Source organism: Balaenoptera acutorostrata, chromosome 11 (assembly GCF_949987535.1).
Source record: "Balaenoptera acutorostrata chromosome 11, mBalAcu1.1, whole genome shotgun sequence".
Taxonomy (NCBI): domain Eukaryota; kingdom Metazoa; phylum Chordata; class Mammalia; order Artiodactyla; family Balaenopteridae; genus Balaenoptera; species Balaenoptera acutorostrata.
In genome coordinates, this window is record NC_080074.1 from 7,085,192 (window position 1) to 7,103,285 (window position 18,094).

The 18,094-nt window shown below is 49.8% G+C and overlaps 1 protein-coding gene across 3 annotated transcripts in view; it reads left to right on the plus strand.

The window, feature by feature from the left end:
* TCF20 (transcription factor 20) overlaps positions 1-18,094 on the plus strand; it is a 109,619-nt gene that overhangs the window by 5,646 nt on the left and 85,879 nt on the right. For 2 of the 3 annotated variants that reach the window (XM_007189141.3, XM_007189140.3), the window contains exon 2: positions 604-654. In XM_007189141.3, coding sequence (XP_007189203.2) covers positions 649-654 — 6 coding nt within the window. In that variant the 5' untranslated portion in view covers positions 604-648. Of the gene's footprint in view, positions 1-603; positions 655-7,655; positions 7,953-18,094 lie in introns of those variants that run through there. The other variant, XM_057556339.1, reaches the window with a different exon arrangement.

Below are 18,094 nucleotides of genomic sequence, written 5' to 3' on the forward strand. Positions count from 1 at the left end.
TTTGTGCCAGCACCAAGCCCAGGGAGCCAAGGATTCATCACTCAGGCCCCTCCCGTGCCCTGGGCTAAGCCACCAGCCTCAGGGCCTGGGGCTGAGTGTGCAGATTTGACATGCAGGGGGAACGGCCTGTGAGAATTGGTGTGTTGGCTCCCACTGCTGGCTGACAGACATCCTGATGAAATATGTCACTTTAAAACATTTTTTTAAAAAATTTCCAGAAAGCTCTCTTAACCCCATGGGAGCCATAAGTAGCCTGAGCTGTTGTCAGGTTCTAGTCTTGGCTTTGAGATGACTTGCCAGAGACCCTCCCTTGTCTGGGCCTCAGTTTCCTCATCTGTAAAACAGGGCAGCAACTGTATCCACCCGAGATGGTTGACCCTGGGTGAGGCTGCTTGTGAAATGTGCTTTGTAAACTCGAAAGCACCTTAACAGCTGTTGGGATCTTTTGGTTCTGTTTCTGGTCATTCATGACACGGTCACGGGCAGATGCCTGTGGGGTGTCATGCTGGCCCTGGGCGTGGGCATCCATGGGATGCCGGCTGTGCTATCAAGGGCTCCCTGAGTAGTGACCTCACTAAAACCCTTGAATTTTGTGATTTCCAGAGAACGTGGAAGGCCCCCCAGGCAGCCTGGCCTCTTCCGGGGGAAATGCTGGTAAGTGTCTTGTCTTATCTGTTAGTTCGTTCCACAAATGTTTTTGGAGTAGCTCCACGTGCTGAGGATGACGCGGGAGAACCGGAGGTCAGCCCTGCCCTCAAGAGCTCAGTCCAGGAGGAGGGGTTTGAAAACTTCACTCCCAAACAACCAGACAGCCAAGGTTCAGGGGTGGCTGGACGCAAAGCCTAGGCTTTTCAGGAGACACTCAGCCACGGGGCAGGATCATTTATAAATGAATGTTGACTATTTTCTCTGCTCAGAATCCTTCAGCGGTTCCCCCTTTTGCCTTTGGGATAAAGTCCCCAAGCCTTTCGTGGTCTGCACTGTCTCGCTCCAACTGCATCTCCAGCTTACTCATTTCATTGAAATCACACTGGCCTCCTTTCCATTCCTGGAAATCTACTCGCTCCCTCCTGCCTTAGGGCTTTTGCCTGTGCTGTGCCCACTGCCTGGAGCTCTCGTCCAACCTCATCACGTGGCAACTTCCTATCTGTCCTTCAGGTCTCAGCTCAAATGTCCTGGATCCCCAAGACCCAGGGTCCCATTATACACCCTCTGTGCACCTGCCCACTTTCTTACTAATGTGTTTCATGGCTGTTACCAAATGATTATTTATGTGATCATTTGTTTGCTCTAATGGTCCTATGGCACTGTAAGCTCCATGAAAACAGGGACCCTTGGGCTCAATGCCTGGCATATGGTAGGGGCTCAATCAATGTTTGTGGAGTGAATTTATGATGAGTATTAAAGTAAGGCTTCGTGGAGGCGGTGGCATTTGAGTAAGACTTGAAAGAGGGTATAATTTCACTCTGTAGGGAAGAGAGAAGGGCTTCCTGCTTCGGGTAGCAGACAGGCACATGGTAGGGACACAACCCATTTGGTCTGGCAAAGAAGCAGAAAGGGACGTGTGAGAGAAGCTTGGAGAGGTGGCTGGGGCCAGGCGAGGGCTTTGTGTTCCAGGTGGATGAGAATTTACTTGAATTCTGAAGCTCCTTGGGGCCCACCAACAACCTCTGAGCCAGGGGTAGTAGGGTCAAAGGCTTCTGGCTTCTGGAAACTGTAATGAGTTTGCTGCAGGGATGGGTGGGCCGGGAAAAGAGGCTGCAATCAACAAGACCAGTTGGGAGTTGGAGAATCCATTGACTCTGCTGCTTTCTGTTTCCCCGGAATCACACATGTGCCTTGGAGTTATCCTGTGAGCTCCCGGGGAGATGCAGGGCAGTGATGAGGAACCTCACAGGGCATGACCGCTTCCGGAAGACAATCACCTTGGTGGCAGGGGAGCCATTCTTGAATCACTGGAGGGAGAGATGGAGTGGAGGGGACATTGATGTCCACACTTCTCACACCTGTGTCCTGGTGCTTTCCCTGTGGCCCAGGGATTGTGACACTGAGGGACCAGCCTGTGGCAGAAGATGAGCAGCAGCATTTCCCTCAAAGCCCAGCAAACAAGACCCACCTCCACGTACCCCATGGGGGTGCAGCTGTTGTGGTCAGAAGAGCCAGGATTCTCAAGAAGGACCTGGGGACAAGTCTCAGATCTACTACTTAGCAGCTGTGTGCCTCTGGGCATCTTGTTAGCAATTCTGGGCTTCAGTTTCTTTAGCTGTGAAGCGGGGGCTACTTGGGTGTTGTGAAGGTTAAGTGTGAGGACACACACGGAGCCCCAAGCTCAGGGAACACTGGAGGCGCAGGAAGTAGTGGCTGTATCATGGCCACATTTTTCTCCACGGTTTGAATTCTTCACAGGAAGCTGGGGTTTCAGGCTTAAAATGAAGAGCATGTCAACAAAGCAGGATGGAACAAAGTCTTTTCCCAGCATGCCTCAGCATGCGGCACTGCCTTCCCGTGGAGCCCAACAGTGATGGGGCTAAAAGTCTTGAGCTTTCAAGCAGAAATAATCCCAATGGAAAGGAGCCTCCCTATTGTTCTCTTGTGATAAAGCGATGCAGGGGCTCTGCAGCCTGACCTGCCTGGTTTCAGATTCCAACTCTGCCTAGCTGTTCGGTGACTCAGTTTCCTCATCTGCAGAATGAGGTAATAATAGTACCCACCTTGGAGAGCTGTTGTAAGAATTAAGCAAGTTAGCGCAGGTGAAGTGCTTAGACGTGGCTTTGTCACTGCTATTGTTAGATCATTCCATCTTCACTTTAACACTCTGCAGTGCTGTAAGTGACTCAGCGGGGGCTCGGGGGCCAGAAGGCTGAGTTCAAACCAGCTCTGCTGCTTGCTAGCTGTGTGACCTCTGGCAAGTCTCTTAACCTCTCTGTGTGTCCATTTCCTGCTCTGCACAATGAAGATGACAATCCCTGCCTCCCACTGTTGTTGGGAGCAGTGAACGGGGTTAGCCAGGTAAGGGACCCGACTTCCTGGAGGCAGGCAGGCCACTTGGCCCCTCCTCCCGCGCATTCCAATTTCCAGATGAAGAAATCGAGACACAGAGCCATTGGATGATGTGCTAAAGGACACAGATCAGTGAGACCAGGCGACACCCCCAGCTCCGTGACCTGTGCTGGGCCACCATGCCAGGGACTTCCCAGGGAAACTCGAGGCACAAGTGGCAGGAGTGTCGAGTGGGCTGAAGGGTGATCTTCTGTGAGGCCAGCCAGCAGGGGCCTCCTGTTGCTTGGCTTTGTCTCCCGCAGTGTCCCGAGTGTGCTGATGCACGGCTCCTGCTGCTTGTCGGTTAGGCCTGGGTCTTCCAGGCATGGGGTCTGAGGGTCCAACGCCTGCAAACTGCCCAGTCTCCAGGGCTTTACCATGTTACCTGTGGGGAGAGACTGGTGCCGACCCTGCTGTCCCCTCAAGTCTGTTTCCCTATCCGCCTGCAAACTTTGGGACCCACCAACCGTCTGTGTGCATCCATCCTTCCAGTGTTTACCCAGTGCTGGGAAACTTGGTGGTTAAGAGTGCAACCTCTAAAGACCTGGGTTCAAATCCCAGCTTGGCCTCTTCCATGCTGTGTGACTTGGGACAAGTTGTTCAACTCTCTGCCCCTTAGTTGTCCCGTTTGTAAAGTGGGGATGAGATCAGTACCAACCTCATCATGTCGCTACAGACACACAGGGCCTGTTCCCAGTAAGCTTGGATTCCTCTGGGCTGTATCGTCATTATTAATGTTATCATTTTTATGGTTATGGTGCCTTACCCTGCAGAGGATGCCAGAGACCCGAGGGAAGCAGAGGTGTCTGCCCTGTGAATGCTCACGGTCCTGTGGGAGAGGCAGACACAGGCACAGACAGCCCAGTGTGATCAGTGAGAGCTGAGGAGGAGGGAGCCACAACTTGGGCCCTGGAGGAATGAGGTGGAAGGCGGGGTTGAGGGGCAAATCTCCTGAGCAGAGGTCACTGTGAGACCCTGTGGAACCAGTTCATGCCAAGTGGGTCACAGATACAAGGCCCTGTAGGACCCCACCCCTGCCCACCTCTGCAGCCTCATCTCTCGCTCCCCTAGCCCTGCGCTGCATACAGCCCTCCTGGGACCTGCAGTGGCTGTCCCCACGTGGCTAAGGCTTGGTATTCCCGGACTCTCTATTTGGAGCCTTCCCCACCCCCTTAGCCTTAGAGCCTGCCCTGCCCTTGCCCCAGAAATACTTATTCTGAGGCCCTATGTTCCCTCTATCAGGGTTTACAGCCCAGCACACAGCAGGTGCTCTGTGTGGAATGAAGGCCACCCTTATGTTTGTGCTTTGCGTGGGAAAAGTGCCTGGCTTGGGACAGGCTCTGCCGGACGCTTTGGGGGGGTTCCCCACTCTGTTAACCAGAGGCTTTTTTTGGTAAGTTGTCTCCTGGAGGACTGAGCAGGAGTTCCAGGAGGCCTCCCTCTTGGCGTGCTAGAGTTAGCGGGAGGCCCCTCCCAAGAGGAAGGAGAGCTGGGGCCCACTGAAGGATAAAGGTGAGGGCGGTACTTGTGCTCAAGAGAGCCAGCGAGTGAGAGGAAGGACATCCGCCTGCCGCTGAAGGCACCGACAGCCCAGCTCACTTCGCACAAGTCACTGATCTGCCGAGCAGGGCCAGTCTCCTCAATCAATCCATGCTGACAGATGGTAGCGGAATCAGTGACCTAGAGGCAGAAGGCTCCATTTGTAATCCCGGAGTGGCCCAGGCGCCTGGAGGAGGGCAGAGGAGTTTGTAATAAAGGGAGTGACACAGGGTTTCCAAAAGCCATCTCGGAGCTGGAGGAGGAAGGAAAGGATTAATTTTGCTTCTGGAATTGAAAACACTGATTCAATTCAATATGTATTTTTTGAGTGGACTGGGCTAGAAGAGAGAGAAAAAAACAAAAACAAAAATTCCCCCAACTAATCTACTGTCCTTTCCTTAAACTGTGGTAGGAAAAACAGGATTCTCTTGGGATTGACATATATACACTAATATGTATAAAATGGATAACTAATAAGAACCTGCTGTATTAAAAAATAAAATTGTAAAATTCAAAAAAAAAGAAAAACAGGATTCTCACAGATGAGACAGTGAGAGAACAATAGAAGACACTAATGTGATCAAAGAGGAGGGAGCTCCCGGTTTTTGTGCTCTGGCCACTATGGGATCTTGAGCAGTGCCTTAACCTCTCTGAACCTCAGTCTGCTTGTATGTCCACATCATAGAACTGTAGCTATTGCTAATGTGTGCCTGATACTGTACTGAATTTTTTATGCATTTCTCTTGATTCCCATAATACCTTATGAGTGAGGTCATATTATCCCCATTTTACAGCTGAGGAAACCAAGGTTCAGAGAGGTGAAGTGACTAGTCCAGGGCCACACAGCCCAAGCGTAACTCAAATCTATCTGTTGGTCATAATGCCCACACATGTTCTTTTTCCAAATGGTACTGAAAGGGAAAGTGGCTGTTAGGGGTGAAGGGGTCCAGGCTGGCCTAGCCCTAGGACTGGGGAAGTTTCCAGGTGGAGGTTAACTAGCCATTGTTCCGGCAGGGTCCAAAGGGGTGGGGAGGGGGCTGTAGGGTCAGTCTCAGGACAGGAGGCAGGAACAAACAAGAGCCTGGACTTCAGTTATCTGTCTGCATTCCTTCCCTTCTGCATGAGGCTTTGCATAGCTTGTCACCATCCATTTCACGTTCTGGTCCCCGAGTCTGAGACCCGAATGAGCTGAGGAAGAAGGGAAAGGAAGGGAAGAACTATGGGGCAGGAGACTCTAAGGAAATGGGCTTCCTTCCCTTTTCTTCATGAAGTCTCTCAAGAAATTGAGGGTGCTCCCAACACCAAGTGGAAGCTCTCATGCATCTTTCTGTGTTTGTCCAGAAAACATGGGTCTGTGCTGAGAGTTCCCTCTTTCCCTCTGTAGCTCTGACTCAAGCAGAAGCCAGCACTGGCCTTTTGAGTCTTGGTGCCAGAGAATTTGAAAATGAAACTCATAGAACAATGGGAACAGCCAGAGGGCAGGGCTTGGCGGCCTGTTCAGCTCTGCCGCCGGAAGAGACCGGCACCCTGCCTGGCATGCAGGAGGTGCTGGGGAATCAAGTCTCCAAGAATAGCCCTGACCCACATTGGAGCCGGCCCCCACTTTGTGTGATTGGACAGAAGCCAGGAGAAATCACTGCCTTCCCCAGCCATATCCTCCTGGGGTGCCAGAACCAACTCAGGCCCTGCCTTAGATCCCTTTGCTGGGGGCAGGTGCTGCCACAGCCAGGACCCTCTTTGCATGGCCCAAGGCAAGGCAAAGCGTTAATGTCTCTGTCTAGGTGGGGTGAGAGGTGAAAGGGTAGAGCCAGGCCCTGGGGAGTTATGGACCTCAGATATACTGAAACTGGGCCCCCAGGCCACACCTGGTTCCTATCAGCCTCCACCTGCTACCCTCTTCTTCCAATTCCAATCTACTTTCAAGTTGGGTTGCTTCAGGAAAGGAAGCCACATACTCCCTTAACATCTAGGGCAGATGGGGTCTAATTTACAATCAGCAATTTCAGTCAACGTTAGGCACATCCAGTCCACACTCTTCTCCTTCCCATTGTACCAAAGGGAAACTGAGGCCCGGAGTGGGGAGAGAATTTGGCCAGGTCTCTGGGTGAGCCAGAGGGAGGGTCACAAACACTCCAAGCACAGCCTAGCCTCACTGGTCTTCTCACTTTTGATAGCAGTGGGTCAGGCGGCACAAACTTCTCTGGCTGTTTTACAACCGAGATTTTCTTAAAAAAAAAAAAAAAAGAAAAAAAATGACAACCATTCCTTTGCTCCATAAAACATACATGAGATTTGCAAAAGAAGGCTGGGAACGGCCCGAGGCCTTGGCACCGCAAATCCTCCACCTTATCTCCAAATTAATTCTGGACCCTGGGTCCAGTCAGCCAGGCATGGCAGCTTTTTAATGCCGCCTCAGGCGAAGGCGGCTGCCGTTTGGTGAGCATCTATTTTACATGTGAGGTTGGTGGGCCTCCCCACTCCTTGCTTGTATTGCAGAGGAAACTGAGTCCCAAGAGGGCCCAAGTCATTCATCCAAGGACACGCGGCGCCAAGGGGCGGAGGCGTTGAGGGCACTAGGCCTGAGGGCCGGGAGGGCGCTAGGCGGGCAGGAGCCGGCACCACTAAGCGGGTTACGGGGAGGAGAGTGGGCCCTCGCCCGCGGACTCCCCAAGGCTGACAGAGGCGATTCTGGCTTTGGCGGCTCCAGGGAACTCCAGAAATCCCAAGGAGAGATTCCGGGCCACCAACTCCCCAGAAAGTTGGCTCGCAGCCACTCCCAGGACGGCCGGGAGCTACGGGCCAAGATGGCACTGATCGAGCGGCGAGACGCGCGCGACGCACCCCACGGCCTCCGAGGGGACACCCGCGCGACCCCGGCCGCGGGGCGGATGTCTCCTGCGGCCCGGCGCGCACAGGCCTCGGCGCCGCCGCACGCGGGTGGGCACGCGCGCGCCCGCCGGCCCCGCCCCCTGCCGCCCCGCCCCCGCCGCGCGCCCTCCCTCCCGCCCGCCCGCGCGCCGCGGCCCGGAGCTTCTCGATTGGCCGCGAGCCGTCACCTGACGCTCTGTTATTTCCTGTGTGTTGGGAGAATGGAGAGAAAAAACCCCGAGCCGAGCCGCTTTCGGCCCCTGCGAGGCGGCCGCGGCCTCCGCCAGGAGAGTCCGCCCTGAGGCGCGCCTGACCGGGGAGCGAGCGCGCGGGCCGGAGCGAGCCTCCAGGGGCCGCGGCCCCGGCCCGCCCCGCCGGCGGCCCCGGCGCCCGAGCTGGAGGCGGCGGAGGTCCCCCACCCCCACCCCGCGCAGCGCCGTCCGCCGCCGCTCCCTCCCCTCCCGCCCCCGGCCAAAGCCGAGGGACCGGGCGGGGGGCTCCCGCAGGTAACCGCTGCCCGGGCCTGAGGGGGAGGGGCAGAGGTCAGGGTTGAGGAGCTAGGGCCAGGCCGGGTGTCTGGCTTCTGGGGCTGGGGGCAGAGGTCTTTGCCCGGCCCGACCTGGGAGTGCTGAGCCCCAGGACTCCGAGGCCGGGACTTGGGTTGCTGAGGCGACTGTCCCTGCCCGGCCCGACCCGGGAGTGCAGAGAGGAGCGGCCTGCCCTGGCCTCGGGGCGTTGAGGGGAAAGGCTCCGGCCTGGCATCAGGGCGCTGAGGAGTCTCGGGCCGGCCTGGGAGTCTGGCCGGGCTTGGGCACCGGTCCTGGCCTGAGGGTGCCGGGGGAAGGTACCTGCTCGTCGCGGCCTCGGGCGCAAAGGCGGCGGATGTGAGCGGGCGGCGCCCGGGGACCGGCGGGGTCAGCGCTGCCCGCCCCGGGGTCCCTGGCAGCCCCGGGTATCCCGCGGCTCTCGCCGCTTCGCTGGGGGCGAGGCGGGCGGGCTGAGGGCCGGGCTTGGGGAGGGGCCGGGCGGGCTAGCGGGCGGGAGCGGAGCTGGGGCGCCGGAGCGCGCCCCTGCCACGGGAGGGCCGGGGGCCCGTTTATTACCATGTGAACACCTGAAGCCATGTGGACGCGGCTGCTTCTCGCCTGTTGGGGGCGGAGGGCAGGTACCGGCTGGCAGGGCGCAAGGTCCCGGCCCTGGGGGCGGGGAGTGGAGCGCGAGATACACTTCCTGCGTGGGGTTTTCTCCCCCTCCCCCGCCGCGGTGAGCAGGGCGGGGTGTTTGATCCGGTGGTCCCCGTGTGCGAGCGAACGCTCGTTTGGGGGCCCGGTGGTGCTCTAGGCTTCTGGTCCTTTTTGGGGTGGGGGAAAGTGGTGGTGGAAGGAGAGTGGCCGATGCGGCCCAGCCCGCTCTGTCAGCGGCGGGAGGTGGAACATCTCCCGTGCGCCTGGATGGGAGTGGAATTTACTGAGTTGCGGGGGGCGGGCGGTGCAGAGGAGGGGCCGCCTTCCTGGGCCCGTGGGTGGGGATTATTGCCTGTTTTTGTGGTTGTGGATACTAGCACTGTCTGCAACCCTTTAGTTTGCCCTTAGGGGACAGATCGAAGTTGGGATTTTTTTTTTTTCCCCCTTTCCTCTTTGCTTTTTTTCCCCCTTGAAGATTAGATGACTCTGATAAATGCTGTAGAATGGATGGAATTTTCGAGCTATTATCTAACAGACAGATCTTTGAATGATAATTGGACCCTTATGTTAACTGCCTCAGTGAGGAGTTTTATAAAACGTCTTAAATGGGGTGGCAGCTTGGTGAAGTGGGAAACTGCACTGAAGTTCGACTTGGAGGTCCAGGAATCTACTTCCAGCTTTACCACCAAATAAACTGTAACCCTGGCCAAGTTACCTACCTCCCCAAGGCTCCAGTTTTTTCATCCATTCAGTGAAGGCTCTCCTTCAGGTCAAACATTACAGGGGTTTTAGGTAGTCCCCCCCGCCGCCCCCATCTTGTGCTTTTGTTTTAGTCATAGGCGACTTCCTGAGAAATGCAGGCTGTCCCTTACCTGGCTTTTAAAAGCCTCACTTTTTAGTTTTCAGCCTGTTCCTTCTCCAACAGAGTGTAAGACTTGGTCGGGGTGCAGTTTTTTCTCAAATCCCAGTTGCTGGTCTGTGCTTCTCAGAAATATTCTAGCCTATGCTGAATGTGCCTTGTATTTTTTCTCTTTGCAAGAAGTAGTTATCAGGAAAAACGTTTTTCAGAGAACATCTGACTACTTGGAGTTGTGGCTAATGTGTGTTTGGGTCTGTGTGTGTTGGTTGGCTCCTAGGAGTTCCAAGATCTTTCTCTGCAGGGTACTGTGGAGGGATCTTATTTAAAGTTCTTTTAAGGGGTATTTGGTGTTCGGCTAACTTTTGGAATTTCCAGCTTTAGTATTCTCAGAGTAGGGATAAAGTGGAATTCCATAATATCGCTTGTGAAGTGGTGTGCTAGTGGAGTTAACTGTCACCTCAGGGTGCACTAATTATTTGCATCCCCATCCCCAATATATTCCTTAATGGGAGCTGGATGCTTCCTCTCAGATGCTGAGGAACCCCAGTCAGTTTCACTGATTTTATGGTGTGTGAGGCCCTTAGGCCATGCCTTTGACTGGTTAGTCCTTCTGGACCAACCTCAGATGTTGGTCTTGCTTGTCTTAAATTTCTAGTACTGGGATGCTTGAAGGACATGTGCTTAATGTGGTGTAATATGTCTTTCTTGGACCTTTTTTTTATTCATTCAGTGCAGACAGTTTCAAAAAGGGTCACAGCATTGGGAGGTATGCTCATAATGCTGACTTTGGAGACGCATTGGTAGACTTTTTCTTGTATGTTAACATCAGGCCTGTCACATAGGTAGACACTTTTATGTGGCTATAAAGATTGATTATTTGGAATTCCAAAACTAAACAATTTATTCTATGTTGGTATTTAAATTATGACCTTGTGTTTTTGTGGCCTTTTTAAAACCTTATAGTTACTTAAATTGTAAACAGTTACCACACGTTAATTTACATTTTTGTTGTAACTTATGAGGAAAGAGTTATAGAACTCTTAGAGAGGTAAAAGTTTGTTTGTGTTTATGTATGTGAGATAAGGTTGCCAAGGTGGTAAGATGTCAGGAGATGTGGGTTTTAGGTTCTGCAACCTTTTTTTTTTTTTTTTTTTTTTTAACCTTCATAAAATGTAATGAATGTAGACCAAGAAATTAGATTTGGACTTCTGGTGAGTTCAACCTTCTCTTCAGAAAGAGAGGAAAGGATGCTAACATTCATTTTAAAAAACAAAACCAGAAACACCTCAGAATGCTAGATTCTGTCCGAGGTATTTTAACTTATCTTGCAAAATCCACCCAGCAGACCTGAGAGATATATCACTTCTCCTTTTCCTAAGAGGTCATAGAGCTAATGAGAGTCAGGGTTTGATTGTGACCGTCCTCCCCTTGGCTCCAGAGTCTTTACTAGGTCTGTTATAGCTCACTGCCAGCTCAAGACACAAATCAGCCAGTGGTAGGTTGGCTTTGGAATACAGATTTCCTTCTGTGCCCCCCTTCTTTTTTTTAAAGTTATAATGAATCTGAAATCTGGACTCGGGCAAAATACTGGAAAGGATGGTTTTTGTGACTGTGCCATATAGTTTAGTGACCTCTGGGAGTTTTCTAAAATTTCACTTTCCCCGTACCTGGCCAGTTTTGCCAGTGCACCTGAGATTTAATCTAAAAACTTCTCTTTCATACCCAATTCTGCCCTTCTATCTTGAGCTGAAAACTTCTTATATCAGATCAAAGAGTGATAGAATATGTAAGGGGCTCTCTCTCTTCCTGTCTGTGTTACTACTGGTTTACAATGCACAGGAATCATTATCTGGTGCCTGCTCTCAGTTTGACCAGATGCGACTCAAAAGATATATTTACGAAAGACAACCCTTTCCCCAGTATGCCTTAAACTCTCTTCCTCATGGGGGCTTATGTTCAAGGCACCTTAGTGTTCGTTAGATCTGTCTGGGGCTTCTGACTCGGCTGCCTTCATTTTCTTTTTGTGGAGGTAAGAGTAACAAAATAAAGCCAAAACAATAAAACCCTATTTATATTGGAGCAATACTGTACATAAAAATCATACATTTGAAATATAGTGAAATCAGGGCTTTTATAAGAGCATGATTTGGTCACATTGCACTTAGACTGAATAGTTTTTTTATATTATTAGGTAGCCTTGAAAGTTCTCTTAATACTTACGGTACATGCAGTATGGATGAAAAGATTCTCTTGGCAACAAACACAATCAGTACTTTCTGCATTAGAGCTGTGTTTACTTTGTAGGTAATGTGCATGACCCAGCAGGAAGAATAACTATAAAGTGACTTATTGGTGTATCTGTGGCTTGTTATCTGATGCTTCATTGTGGGGAAGAAAGAGAAAACATTAGCTACAGGGAAAAATATCCTTTTTGCAGTCTGCATATGTAAGCTGTTCTGTGGGAAAGGGTGGAAGTTCGTTGGAACACTTGAATATCATCCTGATAGGAAGGTGGTTACCATGTTTGAACATCACGTCAGTAAACATGGATTAAGGTCCTCTGTGTTCTAATTTTCATTAACAAGCTTTTGTAGGTGTTCTAAACATGGGAGATGCAGTGGTGAGCAAGATAGAGAAGGAGCCTGCTCTGGAGAGGGATTGTAGACAGTAAGTAAGAGTGTCTGGCGGTGATAATAGCTATGAAGAGAATAAAAAGACAATATGATAGTGACTTGAGGGATGCTGCTTCAGAGTGGTCATGAAGATGTACCCTCTTATGAAGTGTTTTCTGCCAGCAGGGCAGTCAAACTTGATCTGTGGGATGGATGAAAATGGCATTAAACAAAGTAAATAATTTGCTTTAGTCCTGAGCATCTTGAGAAGTTAATCCAAAGAGTAGAAGTGGGTTGGTTGAAGTCTTCCCTCTGTTTATATCTATGCTTTGTGAATGGGGACCTGGCTCAGAAGAACTTAAGGGGGATCATTAGTGGTACCTTATAAAGGGTAAGAAAAAAGAACGTGTCTGCTTTATTAAAATTGTTCTCATACAAAAAAGATGTGCAGGGAATTCCCTGGCGGTCCAGTGGTTAGGACTCCATGCTTCTACTGCAGGGGGCACCGGTTTGATCCCTGGTTGGGGAACCATGATCCCACAAGCCACGCGTGGGACCAAAAAAAAAAAAAGCCAGAGATGTGTTATTGTGTTGATGAGTGCTAGGCATTATTAGAAACATCGTTTAATTACGTTTATGTTTCTTTGTTGAGGAGTTGGATTGGGGTGTTACAATCATTGTACTTTGCTAAAGCTTCAGATGAAGCCAGCAAAAGTTAGTGATATCTGTATGCAGGACACTCTGCTAGGTATTGCTTCAGATGGAGGATCCCAGGTGACCTTGGGTTGGGGAGGGAGTTGTTGGAGGGAGCGAGGGTGGCTGAGAGTGGGGGCTCTGGCAGGAGAGGAAACAGCGCAGGTCAGACAGGCTTCGTCCTCCACAGCCAGGAGGGTTCGTCCTCCGTTCGTTTTCCCAGCCAGCCAGTGGCATCCTACATACCTTCACCCACCCTTTCTGTGCTCTCTGGTAGAGTTATATAGAGAACTGAAAGAAACCTAAGAAATCGTCTAGTCTGGCACTTGACAACTTCTTTTACAACTCAGGAAAGATGCCAAGAAGGTGGTGACCTGCCCAAAGTTATGCGGCTTTACACTGACAGTCAAGGCTAGGACCCTGTTCTTTGCCAGCGAGGCTAGTGTTCTTTCCACCGTAGCCCCTGCTCTGACCAGAGGGTTGATAGTTAACAGTTGCTCCTGAGTAGAAAAAGAAAGGAAGCCTCTGGGTGCTAATGTATGCATTTAGGAAAAAACCTGTGTAGTTGGAATCTTAAGAAGTCAGGGAAAAGACAGTACATCAATCTTGAAAGCAGAGTACTACTGTTACTTTTCACAAAGTTATGTAGTATTGGTTTCTTTGGACCCACTGAGATACAGCCTCACCCTGATTATGTCTTGGTCCACAATGGATGACGTGGAGAAGCTCTTTGCCACATTCAGCATTAGTTGTGAGGTTCAAATTAGGCCCTTTAGATGTAGGGAGAAATTTCTGGTATGTGCCTAAAATTGAGTTCTGGAATTCAAAAGAGGTAAGGCCCTAGCAGTCCTAAGTTTTTCACCTCTAGACCTCAAGTTTCAGGGAAGGTTTCACTTCTACGTTTAGAAGCGTCCTAAGGTAAAGCATTACTTTGGGAGCCTGGAGATTATTCACTGTGCCTGACAAGAGTAGGGATTCTTGAGCAGGACTACTTCCCTGGACATTTCCCTGACTTAGTACTCTGGTGGGTGAGTTACCCGGGGATAGGTTTGTATCCCTTTGACAGTAATATGAGAGGACATTCTTGCAATAGAAAGTCCATATGATGGGAAGTTTATGGAGGCAGCAGAGCATGTGAAGGAGGATGTGTGGCCTCAGTCTGGCTCCATCACTTATTAGCAGTGAGTGACCTTGGGCATTTTGCTTGAGCCACAGTTTCCTTGTCTGTAAAATGGAGATACATCTTCCTCAGGGCCGGTGAGAGAAGGAACTAAAATAGAAAAAGTATATAGTGGAGTGCACCACCTATAGGTGACACTCAGTGAATGGTAGTGTAGTTGTCCATTAAACAAACATTCCACATAGTACTGTGTACCAAGACATTGTCTAGAGCGGGGCTGGTTCCTGACAATCCTGTTGATTTTACGTCCTCCAATATCTGCTCAGTAGAGAAGGGCAATTAAACAGGGCTATTGAAAGTGCTCTGATGGGGGAGTACATGGTGCTGTACCAAGATATGTCCTCCTGACTTGAAAGGTCACAGGAGGCTTCTCAAGGGAGGACCATTCGCTTCCTCATCCAGGCGCTTGTCTCACCAGTCACTTCCCACCTCTGTGCTTCGTTCCTCCCCTTCTTCTGCTTAACTGTTGGCATTCTCTGGACCCTCTTATTTCATCGCCCTCGCTCCCTGGGTGCTGTCTGATATCCCTAGGCTTTGATGATTGCCCATAAGCTGATGACCCGTGTGTTGATATCTTCAGCCAGACCTCTCCTAGCTCCTCCAACTCCTGCTTGACACTGCCATTTGAATATCTCACTAGTAACTTGAGCTTCGTAAGTCCAGAACTAACACGTATTCCTCAAACTCTCCTCCATTTGTCCCCTTCTCCATAAGTGGCTTTACCATTTACCCACTCTCTCAAATCACATTCCTCCTTTTTTCTCACCACCCTCCATATCTAATCCATCACCATGTTAATGGTGACACCAGTGCTGTTTCCATAGTACGACTTGAATCTGTCCACTCTACTGCCACAACCACTGAGCCACCATCATCTCCTACCTGGAACATTGTGATTGCCTTTTAACACAGCCTCCCCATTTCTACCTGTCTGTCTGTCTCTATTCCAGTGTGCCCAGAGCAGCCAAATAGTCACCTGTCTTTCCGCACTTACAATCGTTTAATGGTTTCTCATAGCACTTAATAGAAAATCCAAACTCCTTCCCATTTCTCCCAAGGCTCTGAGTCCCCTGGCCCCTACCCACCTCTCTGGCCACCTCTCTGCTGCTTTTGCTTGCCGTCCTTCAGACACATGGACTTTCTCTGTGTCCTCTGAAGGCTCCAAGCTCTTTCCCATCTCAGGGACTTGTTATATGCTGCTGCTTCTGCTCAGAACACTGTGGCCAACCCAGCCTTTTCTCATCTTTCAAGATATTTGTTGAATGAAAATAAATAGCATGAGACAGGCAATAAAGGGGATGGGGTAAGGAGGAAAAGTGTCCTTGGAGCGCATCTACAAAGGTCTTAAAAAAAAATAGAAATGTTTGAAGAGCTAAAAGAGTGTCAGTTTGGCTGTGGTGTAGGTAGTTATTCAAGTGAAACACCTGGGAGTCAGGCAGCAAGAACCCAAGTACACTGCTGATGAGGCTATAAAATGATGCCATCACTTTGGAAAACTATTTTGGAAGTTTCTCAAAAAGTTGAACGTTATGTCTACCCTGTGACCCAGCGGTTCCATTTCTAGGTATTAATCCAAGAGAAATGAAAATATATGTCCACAAATAAGCCTTGTACAAGAATCTTCTTAGGAGCTTTTTTCATGATAGTCGAAAACTGGAAACAGTCCAGACGTCCATCCAGTGGGAGAATGGATAAACAAAACGGCATGTTCATACAGTGGAAGACCACTCAATAGTGAATAGAAACAAACTACTGACACATGTAATAAGGAAGAAGGAAGAATTTCACACAAATTATGCTGAGTGAAAAGCCAGACACAAAAAAAGTACATAATGGATGATCCCATTTATAAGACATTCTAGAATAGGCAAAAGTAGTCTGTGATACCAAAAATCAAATCAGTGTTTGCCTCTTGGGTGGAAGGGGGTTCACTGGGAAGGGGACATGAGGGAACTTTCTAGAGTGATGGAAATGTTCTGTGTCTTGATAGACATTCATCAAATCTTATTGAATGATATACTGTATGTAATTTTGCTGTATGTAAATTATACCTAAAAACAACCTACGAATTGTCCTAGATTTCTTTTTCCCCTCTCACTCTCAACATTTAATCTCCCAGCAAGTTTTGTTCATTTTATGTCCAAAATACATCGTAAACTTGTTCCTTCCCATCTCAGGCACCATCCCCTCTTACCCGGACAACTGTATTATTAGCTTCCTGACTGGTTTTCCAACTCCCAATTTTTTTTGCCCTCCCAAACCATTTTTTCTGCTTTTCAGCTAAAGTGATCTTTAAAAATTCAAATTGGGTTATGTCAGTTGTCTTCCTACAACCCTCCAGTAGCTTTCCATTGCTTTCATGGTGGCCGACAGGGGTCTCTCTGACCCCTGTCTCCCTCTGAGCCCATCTGACCTGGCCTCCTCCTTGCTCCCTTAAGTTCCAGCCTCTTTGACCTTCCTTCTGTTTCTTGAACACCTCAAGCTCATAAGCTCATTTCTACCTTAGGAACTTTGCCCTCAGCCCTTCCCTCTGCCTCCTGGAACACTCTGCTTCCCAAATCTGTGTGAGACTTGTTTCTGTTTGTCATTCTGGTTCAGTTTATCTTTTTTTTTTTTTTTGGCCACACTGCAGCACGCAGCATGGAGGATGTTAGTTCCCGGACCAGGCATTGAATCCATGCCCCGTGCACTGGAAGCACGGAGTCTTAACCACTGAACCACCAGGGAAGTCCCCAGGTTCAGTTTAAATATCTCTTTCTCTGTGAGGTTTTCTCTAGTCCTCACAGCCTAAAGTAGTGCTCCATCACGTCAGCCTGCTTTATTTTATTAATAACTTTTGTCACCATCTGAAGTTGTCTCATCCTTTTATTTGTTTGCCTGTCTCCTCCCTCTAGGATTAAGCTTGGCTTGTTCACTGCTGTACACTCAATGTCAACATCAGTATTTGACACATAGTAGGCCATATGTATTGACTAAGTGAAGATATTGAGGCTGGTGATGACGAGATGAGAGTAAGCTTACTAGGAGGTAGATTTGTGAGGGAGAAGGAACAACCAAGGAGAGTCAAGACTTCTGGCTTTGAAATTAGGTGGTGGTGATACCATTCATTGAAATAGAAAACAATGGAGAACAAGAAGATTGGGGTGGGGGTAAAAGTGATGAATTTAATTTTGGACTTAAGTTTGAGACGCCTGTAAGGAAGGCATCAAGTGTTTGAGACACAGAACTGACATTTAGGAGAAGGAACTGGGCTGTAGAGTAAGACTTAGAGGTTAGCGTGTATGTTCCAGCCTGGGAGTAGATGAGATTGCTCTCGGGGGTGAACAGGGAATGTCAGTATGTGGAGAAGTGGTTCCTTCCTTTTTTCCTGCCTGAGTGATGGGTGTCTCCCTCCAGTAACAGGGACTTTACATACCTCAGCCCCTAGAAGGTTTTGTAGTTTTAGACACTCCCCACCCCCCAAGCCCATGCCCCAGTTACGTTATTGTTGCTAATAATGACAAGTGCTCAGAGGGTCAGGACAAAATTCTGAGGAATGTGAACGTTTAAGGGAGCAGGGCAGTGTTTAAAAAGAGCAGACAGGATGCGAGCAGACAGGATGCAACCAGACAGGTTAGGAGGAAAACCCAGAGAGCATGGCATGGGGAAAGAAAGTGTCTCAAGTCAGAGGCGGTAGCTGAGGTTTATTGAAAAGGGTCAGTTGGGAGGAGAGGGGATAACTAAAGCCAGGTGGTTGTGTATTGATGAGAAAGTGAGGTGAAGAAGTGGAGACAAGTTTGGAGTCAAACCTTCCTAAAATTTGGCTGTTGAGGAAAGTAAAAAGTAGCTATAGGGAGAGTCTCAGGTCAAGCGAAGACATTTTTTAAATATAAGAGAACCTTAAGCATGTGTAAATTGAGGTGGGAAGGAGCCAGCACAGGGCTGTGTTGAAGATGCAGGAGAGTGTTGGGTTGAGGACCTTCCAGTAGAACTCAGGGCCCAGTGTGATCCAGGCGATTGGCTTTTGGTAGTAAGAGTACCCGCTTCCAGGGGAAAGCAAGGTGTGTGGGCAGGAAACAGATGGGCATGGGGGCAGGAAGGTAAGGAGTGCTTTTCTGTGAGTTCTGTGAAGGTCCTCTCT